At 48.8% G+C, this 12,919-nt stretch overlaps 1 protein-coding gene across 5 annotated transcripts in view; it reads left to right on the forward strand.

Annotated features, from left to right (window-relative positions):
* Dpp6 (dipeptidyl peptidase like 6) overlaps positions 1 to 12,919 on the forward strand; it is an 890,647-nt gene that overhangs the window by 415,307 nt on the left and 462,421 nt on the right. The window contains exon 1 of one of the 5 annotated variants that reach the window (XM_005084207.4): positions 6,444 to 6,884. The exons of the other annotated variants lie outside the window; for them this stretch is intronic. Coding sequence (XP_005084264.1) covers positions 6,828 to 6,884 — 57 coding nt within the window. The 5' untranslated portion in view covers positions 6,444 to 6,827. Of the gene's footprint in view, positions 1 to 6,443; positions 6,885 to 12,919 lie in introns of those variants that run through there. 5 annotated transcript variants of the gene reach the window in all.

Raw genomic sequence — 12,919 nt, forward strand, 5'->3', positions numbered from 1 at the left:
ATGAGGAGTGCCTAGAAATTGTGGCCTGGTCTTACCTCTCCTGCAGCCTCCTGAATTTGAGCCTTCTTCCTGACGTTCAGCTTCCTGTGTGCTGAGCCCAAAAGAGACCTCCAACTAGCCATATTCTGGTTGACAATAGTTTTTACTTTACCCTTCCCTCCTGCCTGTCCACTGCTGGGCCTTTCAAGTAGCAGAAACCCAGGCTCTGTAGCTTGTCCCCTGCCAGCACTAGGACTAGAACTTACCAACGAGGAATTATTAGGACTTCAACACTAACACTAGGGCCTTTCATAGGGGCATAGCACTTTCCCTACCTGGGCCTGTGCAGAATTCAAAACCAGCCCAAGAATCCAGGCAGCTGAGCAGTGGTGCTGTAGAGAACAGAAAAAAGCATGATGGGAAAACACAGAGGCGAGGAAGTAAACCTCTGCGGTCTGAGGGTAGGCAGGACATTTGGGCAGGGCAGTAAAGGGTGGTTAAGAGCTCAGCAGAGGGAAGCCTTTGTGTGTGGCGGGAACCCTTGGCGGGATGACCTGCTTCTTGGACTCCTCGTGTTGAATGCTTCCACTTAGACCAGACCTTCCTAGAGGACATACTAAGTGCCTTAGATCCCTGCTGCTTTCATGGGCTTCCAACTTGGAGCAGCTCGTCCGAGCAGCATTTACGCTTCCATTCGCACCAATCTCCAAAGCCAAATCAGATGTGTCTTGGCAAGTGGGGCAGTCGGGATTGTGCCGGCTGATCCTTCTCTGGGAACTATGTGTTTGTGTCTGCTTTCTAAATCATTTTATGCTAAAAATAAGACATCTTCAATAAAACTTTGGGGAAATCCTCCTACACTGGGGACAAAGAATCTTCCCGACAGCAGGAGTTATCATCCAGGGGTCACATAGATAACAGAGGGCCTGCAAAACCAAGACATTAGTGAGGCCCCACAGGATGTGTCCCGGGGGCTTCTTAAGGACATCTTTCCCCACATGCCATTGAGCCCAGGGTGGCAGTAGAGACAGCTGACATGTGTCCCCCCAAACAGTGTAAGGGCTTGTTCCACGGCTGGCACCAAACCAGAGCTGACTGAACAACCCCAGAAATTTTAGTCACAGCCATTAAAGATCATAAGCAAGGCATCTGTCACACTCCATCACCAAGGTCACCCAGCAGCATGAGGCACCCAAAGAGAAGTTCATGACACCCTGCCTAGGACAGCCATCATGTGCAGTCCTGCCTGGGGACCCGCAGGTCCTGGCTTTGCAAAGGTACTAGGAAGTATGAGCTCATTTAGGGACAGCCAGGGAAGGCAGAAAAAAAATGAATGGACTTGGGGCTGAAATGAGGTTTGCAAGAATCAACGCCATCATTATCAGGGAGCTCCATCCAAAGGCTGGGCATGGACATAGGAGTGCACTGATTTGAAAGCCCTCCTGGAAAATGGAGCATTTTAGGACTTTGGTGGCCAGCCTTGGACTTGTGGGTAGAGTTTCTAGCTGAGAGCAATTGGGGAACACATAACCTAAACAGTACGGTGCCAGCACAGAGCATGGGAAGCTAAGCCTTCTTTCACTAACAGCAAGAGCCCTGGCAGACTACCTGTTCCCTTTTTACTACATCTTATCTGTAAACAGGAGTAAAACAGCTCCTTCTCAGGGCTGCTGTCAAGTCCCAAATAGGACAGGGCAAGTGCTTGTGAAATGCAGGCCACTGTGAGGTTCCTAGGGCCCCCCCCTCGCTTATAGGAAAATGAGGCTGAGATTTGGAGAAGCAGGGCTCAGAGCACATGCTCATCAATGGCCTAAGCCAAGACCACCTTCCCCTGCCTTCTTCCCTCCTACTGTTTCTTTCTTCCTTGCCCCAAGAGAGGTGCTGCCAAGGGTGTTTCTTATTCACAGCACGAGTCTGCATGACTGTGGGTGCCAAGGACAGCCCGCGGGCCTCCACTCTTCCCATTGTTCTTAAAATAGAGAAACAGTTTGAGAACGAGGCAAACCCAAGTCACCTGAGTGCAGCCCCACCCTTGTTCCACTTCTGGCTGGAGAGGCTTACGAGCCAGGCTCTCAAGGAAAGAGGATCGCACCCTTCAGTCCAGAAAATGGTGGTCAAAGCTTGCCCGGGGAGAGTAGGAGGCTGACCTGGCTTCTTGAAATTCACATGGGTCTTCTCCGAGTGTCCACCCTGGACAACAGGCAGAGTCGTGGCACACATGCTAGGACTGGTCTTCCCAGGAGGAAACTCCAAAGCCTCAGGCTGTACTAACCTCCACTTGAGGGTTGAAGGTGAGGCCAGTAGTCTAGAGTTCAGCCTTGCTCTGACCTTTTCTTCAGTGTCCTCAGCAGTCAGAACTTCATTGTTAGGCTTCTCAAATCAGGAGATGGATAGCAGATGCAGGAGAAGGGTGTCCACCAGCTTGGAGAGAGGGCTTTGAGCTTCCTGGTCACTCTTACACAAGCAGACCTCCTCTTCTCTAGTCTAGGTTTACCTGCTGCCTCCTGTGTCCCTCCCCTGTGATCACTGCCTGCTCGTGTCTCTAAGCCTCAGATGTTTCGGTCTGGACCATCCATGCCTCCTCACCCAGGCATAAGGAGATGGAGTGGTTCCCAGGACAGAATGTTGGCACTTAAGGAACTAGATTCTCAAGGTCAAACCCAAACCATGATTTCAGATGTGCAGGGAGCAACTCCACTGCCAGAGGCCAACTCTTGCTGAGAGTATCAGCAGTGACAGTTGACACATGGAGATCAGGAGGCTTAGCCAGGCCCCTGTCCCTCTTGCTGGTTTTCAGTATCTGTGGGGTATGTGTGGTTTCTGCTAGTTTCCTTGGGCCCTGGATGACTGCTTCAATCAGTTAGTTGGACCTGCTGTCCCACAGTCATTTATATTTTCAGGAAACTGTTCATTAAGAGGAGTTTCTCTAGCAGGTGGTAAATGCTACGTGTTCAAAATCATTGCAACTCACTTCTAAGACATCTGCATCTCTGCCTCCTGTGCTTCCTCCTAATAGAGTTTTTGCCGTTCATATAAGATACATGCTCAGTGCACACTCGCTGGTTGAGCGGAGCTGGTGGCTGCTTGGCTCCTCGGGGCAGGTGTATGGGAAATAGAATGATGAGAAGCTGCTGAGATCAACAGAGGGATCCAGGACGGCAAGTCCGTGAACAAACGCTGGCTGTGCCGGTGCCAGTGCCCACTCACACACACCTGGGGAAGAGGGTCCGTTTGGCAAGGTGGCTTCAGGGATCTGAGAGGTGCTGGTGGAGCTGGGATGGGAAGTGGGAGGTCCCTGGTTCTCAGTGTGCACCATGCTGAACCTGCAGAAAGGGCGCTGTGCAGTCTTTGCTGTGCATGTTTACTGGCTACCTTGAAAACCATTCCCTGCGGAAAAGAAGGGAGTCTCCTCACTGACACAAGGAAGGCTGAGATCAGCATGAGATCTCCAAGGTGCTCCTGGAAGGACCTTGTGTTCCTTTTCTGTGAGTCCGCTCATGACATCAGAGCCATGTCTAAGTAAGGTGCTCTGGGCTGCCTGCTGCCTAGCAAGCTGGATCAGTCTCAACCAAAAAGAGCTAACTCTCATTTGAAGAACTTAGAGCTGATCTTCCCAGGCACTTGAGCAATGTTTCTAAAAAGCCCAGCAAGTATGGGGGTGGGGAGGTCAAAGAGTCTCAGCTCTGTCATTCGATACCAAAGACAGGGTACGTTTTCATCTTTGGTCTGCACAGTCTTGCTGCCTTCTGGGGCACACATGCTCTCTTTGCTGGCTGTTAACATCTCTGAAGGAGGACTTGAAGAAGGTACCTGTAATTAAACATGAGATGACTTAGTTTTGACCTGGCCAGAGGTTCTCTGCATGTGTAGTAATCTGCAACGACTTGAACTCCAGAGGATGAACCTAAGTACATTATTTCTCCTACAAAGGTGTTGTGATTAATTGTAAAGTATCAGCAAAAGACACCTCCTTATCATCTAACTGTAGCAAGAAGACTTGTGGGACCTACCCCACTAATAGATTTTTAACTGTGTGGCGCAGCAGTCGACTCCAGGCTCAGTGCTATGCTGTAGATCTCAGAATGTATTCATCTTGCAAAACTGAGTCATTATGTCTGTTCATTAGCAAGCCCCTCTGCCCTCTCCTCCAGCAGTCAACCACCACTGGATTCTCTGAGGATATTTTAGAGACCTCCCAGGGAGGTGAGATTTACCCCTCGTTTGCATAGCTTTACCTGCAGTGTCTCAGAAGGCAGAACTCTCTGCTCTTTCACTCATAAAGACAGCCAAGATCTAGTGTACAAAGAAGCTGGCATCTGGGGAGCGAGCACCAGAGAACCGCATGGAGAAGTTCTGTGTGGAACAACCAGGCTGGCCCCCACTTGTACACACTCCAGCACTTTTCCACACAGTGACTCCTGAGGACAATGGATGAGGGGGCAAGAGGCAAAGCCTGGCCAGCAATGGGAAATCCCTTTGAAATGTTTTCTGTCATCTTACAAATGTCTGCAAATTGTATATGATGGCCATATTCAATTTAGATGTATCATTCTATTTTGAGCTCTTTGCTGAGAAGTGAAATGAGAAGAGGCTGAAGGAGTTTCCTATATGCCCATGGTACATAGCTCAGCATCCCTGAGGACCACTTCCCATTGGGCTGAGGTCCCTGGGGACAGTGGCTAGCCCTTAGCTATGTTGTTGCCCTTGTCGGTGGATAGCAGCTCACACCCAGCCTCAGAGGAGAGCAATGAGTCCTTTCTTACATGGCGCAGATGGACAGATGGTGACTTAGGACTTAACCTGTACCAGGCAGCATCGGTTAAAGAGAAAACTCTAGGTGACAGCTGTGTTGAGACTGCAGTTTGAGGCAGGGACTGCTGATGTTGTTGACTGACTAACGGGCTAAGATGTTTCCAGGGTATCGTCCAAGAGAGGCCCTTTATGCCACTACATGGTCCTCTTTCCTGAGTCTCTGTTTTCCTCGCTCCTAGGCCTTAAGGATAAATGTGAATAGGGACCTCAACCCACAGTGGCTTCCAGAACCAGGATGCAAGGAGGTTGTGGCAGGAACCTTTCACAGTTACAGGAGCCTGCGACTGAACAAAGCCCTTTCCTAGAGTCTGACTTAGAGGCATGGTCTTGCACCTGCCTTTCAGCAACACTGAACGTGTTTAGTATCTAAATCCCCTGGCCAACAGAGCTGTGATGGTGATAACACAGGTGTTTACATGTTGTCTCAGCCATAGCCAATGCTGGAGGGGCACCTGACCTAATGTAGACTGACTGAAACATGGTCTTTTTTTTTTCTTGACCCCTTGACCAAACCGTGTAAGCTATTGCTACCATGTAAAAAAGTTATCGGAATCAGTACCAACAAAGTACTCAGAGCAGCATAGTCTGGGCTGTGGGACAGCAGGCAGTCATCTGCCAGGATTTGAATTTGCCTGTCAATGACCAATTGTTGTTCTCGTAAAATGACGTGACTCATGACTCCCGGAGCAGGGGCTGGATTCCAGGACACTGTCTCTGAAATTCCTGCTAAGTCAAATCCTAACAACAAAAATCAGACCAATGCTACCCAGGTCCCAGGACACAATTCCTAAAGTAATTAGTGGCCATTAGTGACATCATCAGGTAGCCAGACTCTTTCCAGCAAGTGGCTACCTGTAGCCAGGGCCTGAGAAAGAAGAGAACAAGAGACCAAGAGCCAAGGAGATGCTCTCAGAGGGAGAGCATGGGCCAGAGCCAAGGCTGAGGGAAAGACCTCTGACATTGCCCACCATGAAGCTTCTCTGCTGGGTCAGGAGCCATCCCCACCTGAAAATCCTTGCTTAATCCTGATTCCCTGATAGTTTCCGGTGCAATGTTCTGTATTACATTGGTGTCTGTAGGAGCAGGAAAAAAAAAACTTCGTGATGGAAGGAGGCCCTGGAGGGTCCAAGATGGAGGCCCAAGTCTCAGGCTGTCCACAGGGCACTACATGCTACCTGGTCTTCTCTTGGAAATCAGATGCAGCAGAGAGCCTATGGCCACGAAGGAGGCTGAGCTCTTCTCGCCTTTGGTTGATTTTTGTTTGATAGCGATCCATCCACTCCAAAGGAGAAACCAAAGTTTTCTGACTTGGAAAGAAAGACCAAGGATACACCAGGCAGGGCCAACAGAACCAGCAGGGCCAACAGAAGGGAGGCCGGCCTCTCCAATCACCCCAAGCACCCGCACTTTGTAGCTAAGGATAGGGAAAAAGATGGTGCATCCCTCTTGAGCCCCCTACCCAGGAGGGAGCCATGGGGCCAGTACTGCTGCAGGCAACTGGCTCAGCCACGGGGGCGCGCAGTGGCCTGGATTCATGATGGGTGCGTGATGGATGTAGTGGCAAGGCTGCTGGTGCTCGGGCGCTCCTGTAGCATCCACCGGCCGCGGCCCCTCTGCGGCCCCCGCCCCAGCCCTAGCCAGGCTGAGCACAGCCGGAGCATGCGCCTTTGCGCGGCCGTGGCCAGGAGGCGGTGGGGAAGCAGCGCGCATCACTCGGGCCCCTGCCTGCACCCAGCCGCCAGTTGCCGGTTGCTAAGCAGTTATTGTTTCTGTGGCGATTGCAGAGGCTGTGGCTAATTGGAGAAGCCCCACTGAGCAGCAGCGTCTTCCTCTGTCGAGCCTGTCTCTGCTCTTTGCATTTAAAGAGCAAACTAGGCTGCTCTCCCCAGCTCCCTCCCCCACCGCCCCCCCAAAACCTGGTGGTTTCGGAAGTATGGACTAGAATTGCTCTCCTCACCCTACCATTGCGACTCTGGTACCTCCAAAGTCATAGTCAGACTCCTCCTGTCCCTGGGTGGTGAGTGCCAGGACAGACCATGACCACCGCCAAGGAACCCAGCGCCTCGGGAAAATCTGTACAGCAACAGGATCAGGTAAGGCAGCTGGGGGTGCCTCTGTGTGTGTGTGTGTGTGTGTGTGTGTGTGTGTGTGTGTGTGTGTGTGTGTGTGTGTGTGTGAGAGAGAGAGAGAGAGACAGAGAGAGACAGAGAGACAGAGAGACAGAGAGAGAGAGACAGAGAGAGACAGAGAGACAGAGAGAGACAGAGACAGACAGAGAGAGAGAGAGAGAGAGAGAGAGAGAGAGAGAGAGAGAGAGAGAGAGAGAGAGAGAGCTATTGGCTGGCTGTAGCTCTAACCCCCAGGTTGCTGTGTGGGTTAGCACACCCTGCCCCACCCCCTCTATTTTAAAGGTTACCCTGGCTTTATCAATAACTGAAAAGCAAGGTGGACTTGCCCAAACAGCTTTGGACAAAGGCCTCTCTCTTTGGGGCTGTCTCATTTAACCTGTGCTAGTTGTGAATATTCCCAACTACTTTGTAATTAGGGGAGAAAGGACATAGCAAGCATGCATGGGTCAGGCTGATTGGGACCCTGCTAGGGGACTTTGCTGTGCCTGCTCTAAGCCAGGTCAAAAGCAAGCACACCTGGTAAAGGAGCTTCCTTCCCATCCCTCCTGTGCTTGTCCCCTTCCTCAGAGTGTCAGTGGAGGCAGGGACAGGCTGCGTTCCCCAGGGCGGCGAGAACACCCCACCCAGAATAACGAGGAGGTAGGAGCCAGGAGGCAGGTGAGCCTGGCTGGCTTACTGGGCAGTGGGAACCCTTGGGCTTGCTTGGAGCCCTACAGAAGAGGAGCTGCCCCTGCCCCAAGGGGCTTCCCTTCAGGCATGCATGGATGGATGCCTGACTGCTGTGGATACTGTACTCTCTTCCTAGAGGGTCTGAAGGACTGTCTGTCCCTTGATGCTCCCCTCACATCAGGAGGTCTCTGAAGCAGACCCTGGGATATTCTGCCAGGTTGGCACAGCGGTTGGTGCTGGCTGGGTGAATTGACAGCATATGCAGTTCCCCTGAGGGGTCAGGGTTGTCCTTAGGTCACTTTTTGACAGCATTAAGGCAAAGAAAGGAAGCCGCTCTTGAACTCAGCAAAGCTGAGAGAGTCTTTGGGGACTATGTGAAAACATGGCCCCATCAACTATTTGGGGATACTTTGATTTGTATTTAGTGAGAGCTCTTTCTTTAGAGGTCATCTCCCCCAACTCATTTTCTTTTTTCTTTCTTTCTTTCTTTCTTTTTTCTTCTTTTATGGAGAGTGTCTTATCTCATCAGGTAGAGATCTCACATACAGTTTTGTTACTCCCGGGGAGAAGATTTTATGAAACTAGAAATCTAAAAAGTCCTGGTCAATGTGTTAGTGTTCCGCCAAGCCAGACAGGTTCAGAGCATGGGGGTTCTCCTCCCCATGAACATTCTGTGTAATGTCTGCTCCTAAAAGAAATAGTTCTACCCCAAATTACCATCTCATAATTCAGTCTCCTTTAATTATAGTCTCCTCTCTTGCTAGGTATGGCATTAATGCCCACTGGTCTTTTCTGGGCATAGAGCATAAGTTTGAGAATGCTTGCTGTTGTTCACAGTTTAACCAGGGACCAGGTGCCCAGGGTTCAGCCAACTTATGCGAAAGAGCTTTCCTGGATTCTGTGTGATTTTCTCTTATTTCACTATGTCTTGGCACGCACGGGAATGTCAGTGGTTGAATAGGATAGGGGTTATGCATGATCACAAGCTCTTAGTGGGACTTTAGACCTTTAGAGCTTGAGAAAGCTTGACCATTTTTGACCCAGGTTCTTTTGCGGGACAGGAACACTGTTGTCAGCTGAGATACAAAGGCAGCTTTGACTCCAGAGGCCGCTTTCCTTGTATTGCAATCAGTAGGTCCTTTCCTCCTTTTCCTAGTGGCCTGTTCCTGACTCTAAGAATGTCACAGAGCTGACCCCAGGAAGTCCATAAAGAGTGTTGTAGGAGTGAGAGAAAAGAAAACTGGGCAGAGGTCAAAGTCTCACATTTTTAAATTATATATGTACACATAAACATGCTCACATATACGCATGCTCTCTCTCTCTCTCTCTCACACACACACACACACACACACACACATACACACACTCACATACCACACATTCTCACATGTAATATGCTTATGAATGCTGTTTTAAAGTCTGCTGACAATAATCTTAACTAGCCCAACACAAAAGATAAAACAGGATAAATGTGTCTTATTCTTTCATTATATAAAATTTTCTTTAAGCTCCATGCAGCAGAGTGTGGTGGCTCACACCTGTGGTCACGTCACTTGAGAGGCTGAGGCAGGGGGATGACCACAAGACCTGCCTGGACTACAAAGTTAGACCCTTTTTCAAAACTACTCCCAAAACAAAACAAATCAAAACAAACAAACAGTTCATGGTGAAGACTGCAGAACACAGTCACTCATTTTCTTTCTGTTTCTTCTTGTTGGTGGAGCAGGCAGATGGGGAGTCATGGGAGCTGTGGGAGAAATCTGCTTCAATTGTCCTCAGAGAGAATGTGCCCTGCTTATGGTTTAACCGTCCGTCTGTTGTTGACTTATTTGGCTGGGCTTACAAACACCTGGCTTTCTTGGAGTCATCAGGATCTTGGAGACTGCTTATCGAATACCAAAAGGCAATGATATGAGGCCTTAGGACCAGCTTCCAGCTTTCTTAGAAAGTGTGTGGACCGTCACAGTGAAGAATCCATTTCTTCTCAATAAGTCAAGGGAGGTTACCCTCTTCCACCTGCCCTGAAATTTGGGAACCATTCATGTGGTGGGGGGAGGGGAGAAATAATTTCCCTATGCTGAGAATCACCACAAATGAAAAGGGTATAAAATCAATTATTTTCCATCTTTCCCCAGTTGGTATGGTTCTCCAAGTTTTCTGAAAACCATTGTGAAATAGATGAATACGCATAATGAGTTGCTTGGAGCTTTAGTCTTTAAAGGATACTGCGAGGATGCACTGGAGTAAGAGGGAGAAGGAACATTCAGAACACGATTGCTCCTTCTCCTTGGAGAAGCTGCATGATTCTTTATGGCTTCGTTTGCTTGTTTGTTTGCAGGGAGTGGCTGTTATGTACATGCTATGGTGTGTAGATCTGGGGTTTTACATGCCACGGTGTGTGTGGGGGGTGGTCCACATATGGTGTGTGTCAGGGATATGCACATGGTATCTGGAGAGGTCAGGGGACATCTTGTTTGAGATCAGGGTCTCTTGTTCACTGATGCCTGTGTATACTAGGATAGATGACCCGTGGTCTTCCAGACATTCTCTCCCCACTCACCCCCTTGTGGGGTGTGCTCAGATTATGGGTGCTTACATGGCTGTGCCTGGCTTTATCATGAGTCTGGGATGCAAATTCAAGTTGTCAAGTTTGCATGCCAACTGCCTCACCGTCTGAGCCTTCTCTCCAGCCTTTCATCTCTTTTTAAGTACAGTACAATCTGCCCCAGAATGTTTGGAAATAGCATGTTTGTTAATGCAAATGGGATATATTTACTCAAGTGTCATGGAGGTCACTCAGATGGGACTGAGCTGTTTTGGGGACATCTGAATCCACCCTGGCCTCCTATCACTCCTCCCACACAGAGAGACCAGAGAAGGAAGAAGAAAGGATGAGGGTAGTTGGGTTCAAATTTAGTGAGTTCTCATGGGAAGACTAAATCCTGCCTCAGAGAACCAAATTAAAATATTTCCACTTAAATTTTTAAAAGAACAGATTTATTTTAGCATATGCTATCCCCATTTCAAATGATTTAAAATTGGAAAGCAGTAATCAGTAATGCTATTCAATAAGAGAAGACAGAAGGATTCATTCTGGATTTTTCCAATGGGCCATAAAACATTTGCTCAGCTACTGAGCAGGAATAACATTTTGGTGACATGGATGTGTGTGCCTCTATGTGTATACACAAATGTATATTCACAAACACAGACAAGCTCAGCACATGTACATGTGAACATGCAGTCCCTGTGTGTCACAAAATCACAGCTGTGATGATCTCAAAGGTGCATATCCCATGTCACTCTGGTGTCCAGGAATCTTTCAGCATGTGAGCTATGTGTTCCATGAAAAGGCTGTCCCAAAGCTACCTCTATGGAAATAGCCATGCTCCATTTGCCAGTTTGGGTCTGCGGCTATATGTTGGGTCTCATGTAGAGGATTTAGAAGTCTGCTGTTAAAGGCCATAGGATATGCCCATTACTTTCTGTTGCTTCTGTTTTGTGACTACTACCAATCCCAGGTAGCCTAAGTGTCCATTAACCTACTAAAGTGTGGGCCTCAGAACCTAGCCTTGACTGGTAAGTTCAGCCATTTACCTGAACATTTTAAGTAATATTGCAACAGAGGAATGTTTTGAATTTGATGAGAGAACCCTAGAGCCAGCACAGTGACTGGAGCAACTGTTAGAAGGTACTGGGCTCGGGCTATAGGCCTGGGGTGGGGGGTGGGGGGGTGGAATGAGCACCAGCAAGATACCTCTCTGACTTCCCTGCCAGGTGGTGCACTTGGAACACAATCTTGTCACTTCTTAGAGTACCAAGATTCTATGCTGAGAGAATCTGGGTTTGACCATCCTAAGAATTCAGCATTTTGTGTGACTATGTTAAAGGGAAAGTCCATGTCAAGTACCTGCATTTCTTATGATATTAGGGTGCCAAGAGAGGTCGAAGGAAACCAAGCAAAACAATATTCAGTATTAAGAAGGGTTATGATAGGAGTGGGGGGGCGCTCAGAATCCATTGGTGTCAATGACTGTTATGCCCACATTCACAGAAAGTAAAACCCACCCTGAGTAGATTCCAAATCCTCTATGGCTCTGTGGATAAGACACTGGGAAGAGCTAGGTTACCCTCATAGAGCCTGTGGGCTTCCAGAGTGAGATGATGGAGCTATGAGGCTTTCAGAGGAGGATGTCATGGATGCAGGGTTACCCCAGAGAGCACAGCACTGGAGCTCCTCGGTGTGCTGTGTGGAGGGAAGGAGGCTAGCTAACACTTGCTGTCTTCATAGGAAGATGCTATACACCCACCACCAGAAAGGGATACGTGGTGAGGAAGAAGGCAGCTAGCTCACAGACCCAGTGAACTAGGCTCTGGACAGTTCTAAATATTCTGGGTCCATATTACATGGTGTGTTAAACAATTTGCACTCAGAAGGGTCACTTGGTTCACTGAATGACTGCTATAACGGACCAGTTTTAACAATGGAAATAATCTGTCCAACTCTTCCTGTCACTGTGATAAAAATCGTCTGACAACAGCAGCTTGAGGAAGAAAAGAGTTTATTTTGGGTTAGATTTCCAGGGTCCAGTCCATCATGATGGGAAGTCAGGACAACAGAATCTTGAAGGAACTGGTCATGTTGCATCCACCATCAAGAAGAGGGAGGTGATTGATTGTACTCATCTCACTTTTCCATTTTCATGCAGCCCAGGATCCCTGTCTAGGGAATGGTACCACCCATAGTGGGTAGGTCTTCCCACCTCAGTTAACCAATTCAAGATTATCCATTCCCAAGGGTTGTATCCCCGAGATGACTCCAGAGCACACCAAGCTGACAGCAGTGCACATACTTGCTGAAAAATGCCCTGCAGACTCAAACCACCCAGCATTCAAACACTGTTGTTGGCGGAGTGTCTTGACTAAGACCCAAGAGTGATATACAGAACACTTGGGGACTTTGAGAGTTGGCGAGGACTTTTCAGTGTCCTTGGGGAAGTCTACCCCAGTGATGCGCTGAAGCACTCAGATTCTGATGACTTCCTGTCATGAGAACTCTCCCTTTTCTGTGCACAGGAAGTCTGATACTACCCTCATGAAAGTGAGTTATGCCTATGTGTGGCACTTCCAGATCTGTTCCAGGAGACAGAGGCTCCTGTCACCCTCCCTCATTATAAAGGTGGAAGAGCCTGCTGATGTAGAATTCAGATGTTGGTGCTGTTTGCAGGGAAAAGAAATTCCCTACATGCCTCCGGAGGTCCACGCGTGGCTTTCCAGCCTCTCTGGAAGACACTGTGATGTTGAGTAGAGCCTACATGCCTGCAGAAGTC

The sequence above is a fragment of the Mesocricetus auratus genome, unplaced genomic scaffold, assembly GCF_017639785.1.
Source record: "Mesocricetus auratus isolate SY011 unplaced genomic scaffold, BCM_Maur_2.0 Super-Scaffold_100676, whole genome shotgun sequence".
NCBI classification, from domain to species: Eukaryota; Metazoa; Chordata; class Mammalia; order Rodentia; family Cricetidae; genus Mesocricetus; species Mesocricetus auratus.